The sequence below is a fragment of the Zea mays genome, chromosome 6 (genome assembly GCF_902167145.1).
Source record: "Zea mays cultivar B73 chromosome 6, Zm-B73-REFERENCE-NAM-5.0, whole genome shotgun sequence".
Classification (NCBI taxonomy): Eukaryota; Viridiplantae; Streptophyta; class Magnoliopsida; order Poales; family Poaceae; genus Zea; species Zea mays.
In genome coordinates, this window is record NC_050101.1 from 97,330,428 (window position 1) to 97,341,546 (window position 11,119).

General features: G+C 50.4%; 1 protein-coding gene across 1 annotated transcript; it reads right to left on the reverse strand.

Moving 5' to 3' along the window:
* Positions 1 to 9,452: 9,452 nt before the first annotated feature.
* On the reverse strand, positions 9,453 to 10,463 carry LOC103629596 (uncharacterized). Its single transcript, XM_035959995.1, has 2 exons — positions 9,903 to 10,463; positions 9,453 to 9,842 (listed from the first exon to the last, which is right to left on the reverse strand). The coding sequence occupies exons 1-2, from the start codon at positions 10,461 to 10,463 to the stop codon at positions 9,453 to 9,455; spliced, it is 951 nt and encodes a 316-aa protein (XP_035815888.1).
* Between the last annotated feature and the right edge of the window lie 656 nt (positions 10,464 to 11,119).

The window sequence follows — 11,119 nt, forward strand, 5'->3', positions numbered from 1 at the left end:
CCTATGTGTGCAGCATACTAGCATATGAATGCATGGACTCGTGGATTTTTGTTAAATAAATGGTCTCCACCAACAACCAAATGATGTGGTTTATGTCAAGAAAATTTGTATGGGTTAAATAACAGAAGAATTACGCTCATGATAAATGGACATATGGCCAACAATTTTGACTGAAAACGGCCAAAACGTGAGTTTTCGTTAGTATCAAAAGCTAACACATAGATTTTTGACCGATAAATGGTTTCCACAAAAATAAAATAATACGGCTTATGTCAACAAAACATGTGTAGGGTAAGTAATGGGACCCTCCTGTCACTCACGATCAATGGGCATATGACCAGCATTTTTGGCCGAAAGCAGCCAAATCATGAGTTTTGGTTTAAATCGAAGACTAGCACATATGAATTTTTTACTGATAAATGATGTCCACCAAAAACAAAACAATATAGTTTATGTCAAGGTAACATGTGTGGGGTAGGTAATAGGAGGCTCCCACTCACAATCAATGGGCATATGACCAACATTTTTGGTCGAAAACGGCCACAAGCGTGAGTTTTCGTTAATACTGAAAGCTAACGCTATGGATTTTTGACCGCTAAATGGTGTCCACCTGAATCTAAATAATGTGGTTTATGTCAAGGAAACTTGTGTGGGGTAATTAATAGGAGTCTCTCACTCACGATCTATGTAACACCTGAAATTCTATTCTGGGATTTTTAAAAAATCAAGGAATAAGACAATCAAAGAGTCTATTAATAATATTTTTCAAGCTACATCTCCTAAGCTAAACTAGAGGTTTTTTCATAAAGACCTCACAAAAGTACGCATACATGATTTTAGTTAATCTTTCTTTTAGATATACATATATTATATATTTATTGATTTATAAGTACCTTTTAAAAGGGATTAAGTTAAATCATATCTTTATAGGAACAATACAATAGAAATATTATTTTATCCAAAATAAATTATTTATGCGTGAATTGCATAGCTAGAAGCATTTGCTCAAATAGGATAATAAATAAATATATTAATAAAATATTGTTGCATTCAGATTGGAGTCTGATTGTGCATTTTAAATAAATTTGAAAAGCTAAGACCTGAATTGGGTTTGAAATTGATTTTGGTGGAATCTAGTTGGAATTTAAAAAAAATGGAATAGAAAACAAGACAAAAAAATATAAAGGAAAAAAGAAAAGGGATTTTACCTGCCCTAACTAGGTCGAAACCTGCTCCCTGTCCCATCCTGGCACCGCGCCGACCCAACTACGCTGCCCACCTTGACAGCACCATGCCTCATGCTACCTCCATGCGGGACCCGCTTCACAGTCTCATAGAGTCCCTGTCCGAGCACACACTTGTCGTGTGGACTACTGACTCGTGGGCCCGGGATGTCGGGTTTGTCTCCCACAAACCTACACTGACAACCCAGGACCTCGCTGAGGTGGCTTGTAGGATTGTGGCTTCTAGGATTGTGGCCATGGGATAGCCTGCAATTCTGCTGCCAGGGGAGAAGCATCATTAAAAGTAAATCTACCATGATTAAAATCATCGTACCATTCATCTTCGTTGAATGAGCCCTCTTGACGAAGCTCCCTGTGTTGGGGCCTTCGGTCATGATCATCTTGAGTAAGATGACGCACTTCCTCAGTAGCTTCATCGATCTTCTTCTGAAGGTCGGCCAGCCAAGCCATCTTCTCCTTTTTCCTTTGCACCTGCTGGTGAATGATTTCTAGGTCCCTGATCTCCTGGTCCAACTCCTCCTCCTGAAGTGTTGGACTGGTGGCCTTCCTCTTTTGGCTTCTGCCCTCTCGGAGAGAGAGAGAGAGTCTCTTGGTTTGTGTCCAGTGGCTGCAGTGCAGCCCCTGGCGCTGTTATCTTCTTCGGCGGCATGACGAAGGTTGATGCTTTGCCGAAGACTATGGAAGTGAGTACACCGGAGGTGGGCGCCAATGTTGGGGACTTGTTCTCAAATGCTATGAGTTAAGAACAAGGCAACACAAAAAGAGGTTAATGGTTAATGCCCTTCGTCCTTCGAAACATTATTTCCCTTAGGATATAATGATCTTTGGACGAAGGTCATGAAGGACGTACCTTCATCATCATAGTATATGTTAATGAAAGAAGAAGCATACAAAACATGAGAGATAACATGAATAAACATATGACATCATCAATATCTCTTTATTATATCACCATGGATAAACAAGAACAATATTGAATTACATTTGTACCTTCGGCTTGATAGAAGGCAAAAGTCCAAGCGTGACGCACGAGCGAATACAAGTCAGTGTGAACAGTACGGGGGTATTGTTCATCTATTTATAGGCACAGGTCGCAGCCTGTCTAAAATTACATTCATGCCCTTTATGTTTAATATTGACTTAAGGACAATCCAACGAGGACTAGATAGCCTTTCCCCTTTAAGTCAGTTCCTTTTTCTACCGCTGAGCCGAAGCTCCCTTGTGCATAGCTTCGGAGCTGCATCAACCTTCGTCTCGACCATGCTTTTCATATTATGTATAGTTTTATTCTGAGTCCGAAGGTACCTGTACATATATTACACTTGGGAAACATTGTTAAATCATGTTTTTGAGGACCTTCGGAAGACGAAGGCCCCCAACAGTTCCCTTGCCGGCTGCGCTAGGGAAAGTGATTTTTGACCGCTAAATCGTTGTCTGTCTCTGCCCTAGTGGAACTCCTGGCGGTGAGCATAGTTGCCCCTGGTGTGTCCTCACCAGGGGATCGTCTGCTCTGCCCCCGCCTCTTCCTGCTCTTGCACCGCCACCGATCGTCGTCGCAGTCGAGGGCAGCTTAGAGGTGGGGCAGCCAGCCCTCGGGTCCGTCGGCCTTCAAGAGCAAACAACACCGGCCATGGTTGCCAGCTGGGTCGCATTGCCCGCACGGCTTGTGGAGGGTAGCGAAGCGGAGGCGGAGGAGTGGAGGCGACTCAAGTCGGCCTCAGTCCGAGTTAACACGGCCCTAGAAACTGTGAAGCGCATGCTTAGTGGTTTCGGGGATGTGATCTCGACTGCTTGAGCATCGGTGACGGGGGACTTTGACCCCTTAGGGTGGGTAAGTATTTCCTTTGTGGTCGCTCTTTCCATGATCTTTTGTTTATCCATATTGTTTGTATGGTCTCTTTATCCAGCGCCTTCTTGCTCAAGCGAAGGCTAAGGTGGTGGCCCTGCGAACGACTCAGGTGGAGGCGAGGCAACTCTGCACGAGTGTCGCCCGCGCCAGAGAGGAAGAGCGCGAGCTTTACGACCTCTGCTTCGAGAGCTGTTGCCTTCAAGGCAAGGCATCTTCCTTGCACGCGGAGTGCTACAGAGCTCGTGGTGACTTGGATCTCCTTAAGGATGATGGCTCCCGACTCAAGATGGCGCTCCACAGAGTGAAGTCTCACATCGAGCTGGCTGAATCATCATTGCAGGAGGTGGAGGTTCACCTGGTGCAGGATGGCTCGGAGCTTGCAAGGGAGCACGACGCGACCGAAGGTCCACCCCTTTCTTACCCTTCATGTCTCGACCATCTGTCGCCCTTGATTGCTTCATGCTTTTCCTCCCGCAGAGCTCCACAAGATGCTCGTTCAAGCGTGGGATGCGAAGGTTGTGGTGGATGAGGTGAGGGCAGCGGCCATAGAGAAAATGCGCGAGCTCTTGCTCGCCTACAAAAATGTCGTTGCTTCTGGGCACCGGGCGGACACCCTTGTTTCGGAGAGGAACTCCGAACTCCAAGAGCTTCGTATGGTTGCTAGCATGGTGTGCGCCCACCTCTCCCCTCCACCATCGACCAAAGCTCCCCTGATTGATCGCCTGCGGGAGCTGCCCGACCATGTGGAGCGCTTTGTCACCGAAGGCATTTGCCGAGGTGGTGGCATCGCTCTTGGCTGAATGGTTTTTCACTTTGATGAGATCGACGCCTCCATCGTCGCCGAGGGTTACTCCATCGACCGAAGTGACGAGGAGCTAGACGTCATCGAGGAGCAAGTCCGCCCCTTCACCTAGTTGATTGCAAGCCGAGTTGACGTTAGGTTCCTCCTGACCGACCCCTGACCAAGGAGCCTCCCACATGTGGTCCATCTTCCTCTATTTAGATGATGACTCCTATGATTCTTGTACCGAACCTCTATGTGGTGCCTTTGCATTTATAGGAACACTTGTTTTCTATGTTTCTATGTGTCTCGGTGTGGACAAGGTGTAGACAATAGTTTCAATGCACATTCTCAACTTTCATTGATTTTCGTGCGAATGTAAATTACTACACCTTGCCTAGATGGGGTAGCTTTTTATCGAACTCTATAACTGGGAAGCCCTTGTGCTTCGCACCTGTACCGCCCTATCCGCTGACCCTCACGCTTGGGGACGTTAGTGATGTTTGGGATCATCTTAGCGTCTCCTCCTCACTCCTTGGGTTTGGCGGCATCAAGGCCAACCACAGTCGCGTCGGTGGTGCCCGGACTGTCACCTCCCTAGTATTCAACAAGCGTCGAGACCAGCTCAGAGTTGTAACGCTCATAGGCGTACACCACCTTGAACAAAGAGGTGACTGTGATGACTCCGCGTAGCCATGGTATCTTCAGCTTCAGGTATGTGTAGTTGGGCACAACTATGAACTTGGCATAGCATGGTCTCCTAAGGATAGCGTTGTAGCATCCTGGGAAATCCACCACTTCAAACTATAGCCTTTTGGCGCGGAAGTTTGCGAGGTCCCCGAATGTGACAGGTAGGGTGATCCGCCCGAGGGGTAGGCCTGATGGCCTGTGATGATGCCATGAAATGACACCAAGATGGGGCCCATCGCTGAGCGTGGGATGCCCAAACCATCAAAAGTCTTGATGTACATGATGTTGAGACCGCTTCCCCCGTCCATCAACACCTTGGTGAGACACTTTGACCCCATGATCAGCTCAACGATGAGGGGGTACATCCCGGGATGTGGGATCATGTTGGGGTGGTCATGGTGGTCGAAGACAATCGAGAATTCTGACCACCATAGGTATCGCGGGACGGCGGGCTCTGCGGCAAATACCTCTTGTCGGGCCACCTTGCGATAGCGTCGATCACCATATGCATCTCCCCCGCCAAAGATCATTAGTCATCCCGTGGTTTCGTGGAACTCTTTTGTGGGGGCTTCTTGTTTGGCCAGCTTTGTCGGCTCTTCCTGCTTCACCTTTTTGGCCGGCGGCTTGGATATGAAGTGCTTCTGAAGTTTGCACTCCAAGAGTTTGTGACGGACGGGATAGTAGTGATTTTCACACGGCGAATCCATCAACTTATGGAAATGGTCGTAGATTTAGTCCCAAAAGCTCCCAGGGCGCTTGTAGCTACCCTAGAAGTTCCCGACGAACACTCTACGGAGGTCGGCTCAATCATGCATGGTGTCGGCCGGCAGGTGCTCGAGACAAGCCCTTGCCCCTTTCACAAGATGGACAAGAAGGAACTGGATGACCAACTAGTTGTCCTTGATCCCCGCCATGCGGCACGTGAGTTAGTAGTCTTCCAGCCACACACGCGGGATTTGTGGAGCCGTCCTACTTGGTGATGTTGGTCGGCGCGTGTACCTTCGGGGGGAAACAGTGCTTTCCGGATCTCGCGCCCGAAGGCGCGTGGTCCCGCCCTAGGTGGGCTGGGGCTACATGAGCGCCTTTTTCGCGTGGCTACTCGACCTCTTCTTGTTCCCAAAGCCTGTTATTGAGGATTTGCCAGGCATCACAAATGCCTCTGTTGCAATGCTTTATGTGGACGCGTGTCGGAGTAGACTGGGAGGCATGTGCCCCCTGCTCTAGGATGAACCCATGTGGGTGCCACGGCTCCTCGTGCCGGAGTGTTGCCACTGATTGACCTCGGCTTGTTGTATCGCTACTCACTCCACCAGGTAGTGGAGGTTCCGATACATCGCCTTTGCCTTAGGCTCGCCTAGCTCAGGGATCGACCGGAGCATCATGGCTGCCGCAGCCATGTTTTGCCCGGGGTTGAGGAAGTACTGGGCACCATCACTGCTTTATGTGATCTGGTCACAGGTCTTCCTCGCCTGAGGCTTTTTAGCTTCGAGGCATTTCTGCTCAATGTTGTCATAAACCTGGTCGAACCTCTCGATTAGTGTGTCGAGCTCCTCCTGTTGTTGTCGGAGGGTGGCTTCACGGGCGAGGATGCGTGCCTGATGCTGGCGCTGGTATTCCTCCTCTTGGATGGGGGATCCCGAGTTCGCCCTTTGTTGTTGCCTCATGGTGGCTTGGCCATGAAGCATGCTCTTTCTTGCACCTCGTCAAAGTCCAAGCGGGCTCCGTTGAGGCAATGCTCGAGTCCTCCTCAAGGGTTATGGTGGGACCGCGTCTGCCCGCCATTTAATGGCAATGGCGGATGCATTGTGGCACCGCTTGAGGGCAGCATCGCGTCTCTTGAGGCACCGTTTCTTCGCCTTGGTTCGGGTGGAACGCCTGGGCCCTGGGCCTATGGCATTGGCATCGTTGTGGCTAACGAGGCAGAGTTCGCCAGTCTCCCGGGCAAGCAAATCGAGGGAGTCATAGGCGATCCAGATCTCGGGAGAAAAAGTCTCACTCCTAGTGGATGATGAGTAGCTGGCCATCAGAGTGAAAGAAGTCGCTTTGGCACGTTTGCAGTCCCCTACCTAGCGCGCCAACTGTCGTGGTTTTGGAAACCGAGGGACAATAGATTTGTGTTTGGTGGCGATGCAAGTGTGGACTCACTCTGAATGGTGGATCACGGTTTATACTAGTTCAGGCATTCACCCTATTCAAGTGTACCGCTAATCGTAGTATTGCTCTATGGTGTGTTACAACTGGTCTGCTTGTGTGAAGAAATAAAGTTGCCCAACCCTTTTATAGCACAAGGGTCGACTTTACAATGGGAACTCGTATTCTACTGGGAGGGAGCTCGGCTTGCTGCCTCTCGATGGCGTAGTCCTCCTGACATCGTCTGTAGGGTCGTGTGTTGTCGTACCCCTAGTATGGTGTTCCATCTTGTCCATTTGGTAGACAAGTCCCTGTAGCTTGCTCGACGTCAGCGTTACGGTACCTAGTGGGTCCCACAAAGTGGGCTTATGGTAAGGTTCAAGGTCGTGTCCGGTACTGCTTCATCTTCCGTCATACTCCTTGCGTCAATATCAAACATGCGTAGGTATCCACTCGATATGGGGTATTGTCTCGTCCTTTTTGGTGTATGGGTAACTGTAGTGACTCCAGTGCTAAGGTCTCCATGACTGTAGTTGATTGGGCCCACAAGTTAGTGAGGGTATATCCACAAGAACACATGGGGGTGTTCCATCGTGTCTGCTTGAGGCCTTTTGGTACTGTAGGTTCGGTCCAGTCATGATTTGGTGACATTGCGTCTTGTCACGGAGGTCGTGCGCCGACAGCGTTGGCCTGTGTTCGTTCCTTGCGGATCCGCTTGGCAGAGGTTTGTTCGTTCACCCACCTCGCATACTTGCTCGATGGGGGCTTGGTCATTCGCCCTGCCTTGCAGACTTGCTCAGCAGGGACTGGGTCGGTCGTCCTGCCTCGCAGACTTGATCGGTGTGGGCTCATTCGTTCGCCCTGCCTCACAGAATTGCTCGGTGGGGGCTCGCTCGTTCGTCTCGTCTCGCAGACTTGCTTGGTGGGAGCTTGGTAATTCGCCCAGCCTCGCATACTTGCTCGGTGGGGGCTTGGTCGTTCGCCCCGCCTTGCAGACTTGCTCGGTAGGGGCTCATTCGTTTGCCCTGCCTCACATAATTGCTTGGCGGGGGCTCGGTTGTTCGCCTCGTAGAATTGCTTGATGGGGGCTTGGTCCTTCGCCCCGCCTCGCAAACTTGCTCGGCGAGGACTTGGTCGATAAATGGGCCAGAGAGAGGTTTATGGGCCTCACCTTAGGTACCCCTTTCCTGGGTACCCAACAAGCCCATCTTGAGTCATCGTTGCTGAGCCCAACACAAGGGACAAGGTGCTTCGAGTTCCCAAGACAAGCTGCACACGGCCAAAGGAACTCGACGACGCCTATACCCAAACACCGGCACACAAGGCAGAAGACTATGGTGCTCCATCATTGCTCGCCTCGACACACCTTACGCGAGGCAACTCCGATTCTTCATCAACGAGCTTGTAGCCACAACACCGAGAGCAAGCAGACGCACGGAGTGCCAAGGGCCCAAGCAACCGTGGGCAAATCATCAACACACGCCGCATAACCCTCGAACCAACTAGATCAACAAAAACCAGCCAGTTAGATTCAGACTTCAAAACATGCCACACAACGCTTTTGCTCTACTCCACGCGCACCGCGTCGGCGGTCCCTATAGCCTTGCTCAAGTCATCGTTGCCGAGCTTAGCGCCGAGGCTAAGTAGCTCCGACTTCCTACACCAGACTACAAACCAGCTCCTACAAACAAAACCAACAATACTCGGAAGAGTCCACTAGGCGTCATCATATCATTGCGAAGCCAAGTCGCACCTCGTCAATAAAGCTGCTCCGACTTCGCCGCAGCACACATCACCAAACAAGTCAGACGACGCAATCATCCAAAGCGACGTCTCCAAGGAAGGGTGTGACGTATGGCGGCGGCGTCGCCCGACCCGAAGGTCAGGGATTACACCATGTAAGATAGCACGCTATGCAAAGGGACAGGGATAGTTCTTCCAAGAAAGTAAACAGCGCCCCATGGCATCGTCATCATCGGCCTGGAGAGCGAGCAAAGCTTTTGGCCACGGCCACACGTCCCGATGCACATGGATGAGCAGGGTTGTAGATAAAATATACGACACGCATAGGATACTGGAAGTAAATTCCATTAAAACTCTGTGGATGTCCAGTATAGCATTTTAGGTGCATGTCTCATTGCTTTGTTGTTACATGCATTTATAACAAATGTATACACCAAACGAGACCTTATTAAAATGGAATTCAATTTCAAGGATCCAACGGTGTGTCACTCGAAATTTCCTTCGGGCTTGGAGCATGAAAACTCTAGATGCTTAAATTACTCACGTATGCCATCCAAGTTCCCTAACTCATAAATTAGCAGTTTCGTATGGTTAATAATTCCAGGGAGACGAAATTGTTGGTTTCGCATTATTTTGTGAAAACAGACTGTTTTGGAATCTAGATCATAAAAATTGTTCTCGGTTCTGCGAAAATGCAAGTATAAATCATCGGCCCCTTCTACTCACTTAACCTAGCCCAGTGGAAACGTACTGTTCTTGTGGCCTATGCCCATCATCGGTCGGCAACGGCAATTAATCGCGTAGAGCAGTTTATCCATGACTGCAGCACACAGGCGAACAACAATATATGCCTGAAGACCAAAGAAACTATACAGGGCTACAGTTTGTGTCCATGCATTTCAGTTTGTATTAGACGTACAGGTTGTAGCAGGATAAAATATGGGCGATGATGATCCTATCTCATTACATGTAAACAGAACATCAAAATGCATACATCCAAGAACAAGATCCGGTCCTAAAGCACGTGAGAAGGAGGAGGCCGAGAACGACTGAAGCTTGACGAGGTCCTAGTCCTACATCCTACTGAGCCTCTCTTCATACGATGGGATGCATGTATCTTCCATTGCTCCTGCTCCAACAGCTTCCCCTCCTCCTCCCTGATGGTTTGGATGTTGCGCCGACGCTTGACTCCATCGGCTTCTTGGTAACTCTCCCGTAGCTTGCGTTTTGTAGCCTCCATCTTCTCGCTCTCGGTGACGGCCGGCTTATTGGTCTCACTCATGTTCTTCTGTTGATTCGATAGAATTGCTGCGGTCGGAAGCGTCTTCGTTGGATGCTGCTTCTTGTGTTCGTCGGCGGTGGGAAGCATCTTTGCTGGTGGTACGTGCGACCTCTTGTTGTGTACCTCGTCGTCGGCGGCGGGAAGCCTCTTCGCTGGTGGTACGTTCGACTTCTTGTCGTGTACCTCGGCGGCGGTGGCGGCGTGAAGCATCTTTGCTGGTGGTACGCGCGGCTTCTTGTTGTCGACGGCAGCAGCGGGAAGCATCTTGGCAGACGGTACGTGCAGCTTCTTCTCGTCGACGGCAGCGCGCGGGAGCGGGATCTTATCAGCACAGAGATTGTCGAGCTTCTTCTTCACCGCTACAGCAGTGGCGCGGGAGGCTTCGATGGCCACCCTCCACCCGCGCACGACGTCGCGCGCGAGGCTCCGGATCCGGAACGACCCGTGGCTGCCGAGGGCGCCGACGGTCCTTGCCAGGTCTGTGGACGCCAGCAGGTCGTGTGGGACGGGCGCGACCAGCAGCGTCTTGAGGGATTCGACCATGACGTCGTCGAGCGCGGCACAGAGCTGCTCGGCCACGCCGTCATCCGTGGCGCCGCGGAGCAGCACGACGATTTCGCCACGCACGTCCCGAAACTCGGAGCGCGGGTAGCCGCATGCCTCAATCACGCCGTCGATCGCCTCGAAAGCGCCGAAGAAAGGCCTCCACCTCCGCAGGGGAAGCCCGCTCTGCTCGTCGGCCATGGTAGCGACGGCGGAAGGCGGATGCGGGCAGGCCGGCGGCGGGCAGGGTCAGCGGATGCGAGCAAGCGCGGCGCGGCGTAAGCGAACGGTGGACAAGCGGAACGGGTGCGCGCAGAACTGCAGACTGGATTGGGAGACTTGGCGTCGCTTATTTATATATAGAAGAAGCCGACGGAGTCCGACTCGAGTTTTTGCGCTAATCTGCAGAACAAGCTCCAGATTCTCTACGCGTGGACAGTTTTTCATCCAACGGCAAAGGCTGTTCTGTTTTCGCTTTGGAGCCGCAGGCAGCCACACGCACGGCTCGATGGCCAATTGGCCATGAAGCTTGCGATTCTGGCCTGGCTTCTTGGCAAATGAACCTTCGTCAGCATCTGTGCCCGCCGCACGCTGTTCGTCGGTTCACTGACCATCCAATTAATCATATTTATTATAAAGTATTGTATATGAAATCATGCCAACTCAATTCCAAGACACGGGAAAACTTATGAAATCACTGAAGTGATTTGTTTTATCTTCATTTATTTTATATATTTCTATTGGTTATTTAGATGTGACATTTTATTGCCAGTGTAGTCTATTTATCATATTTTCCAATTTTTTATAACCTTTTCAAAGTTTCAAAGTTCTAGATAATTTAAAAAAAACAGCTAGGA

Excerpts from the sequence above, each read along its gene's own strand:
- LOC103629596 (XM_035959995.1), bottom strand. The coding sequence starts at position 10,463 with ATGGCCGACGAGCAGAGCGGGCTTCCCCTGCGGAGGTGGAGGCCTTTC. Across the intron at positions 9,843-9,902 it reads ACGCCGCCACCGCCGCCGAG|GTACACAACAAGAGGTCGCA; the intron begins GTACACGACAAG and ends GCCGACGACGAG.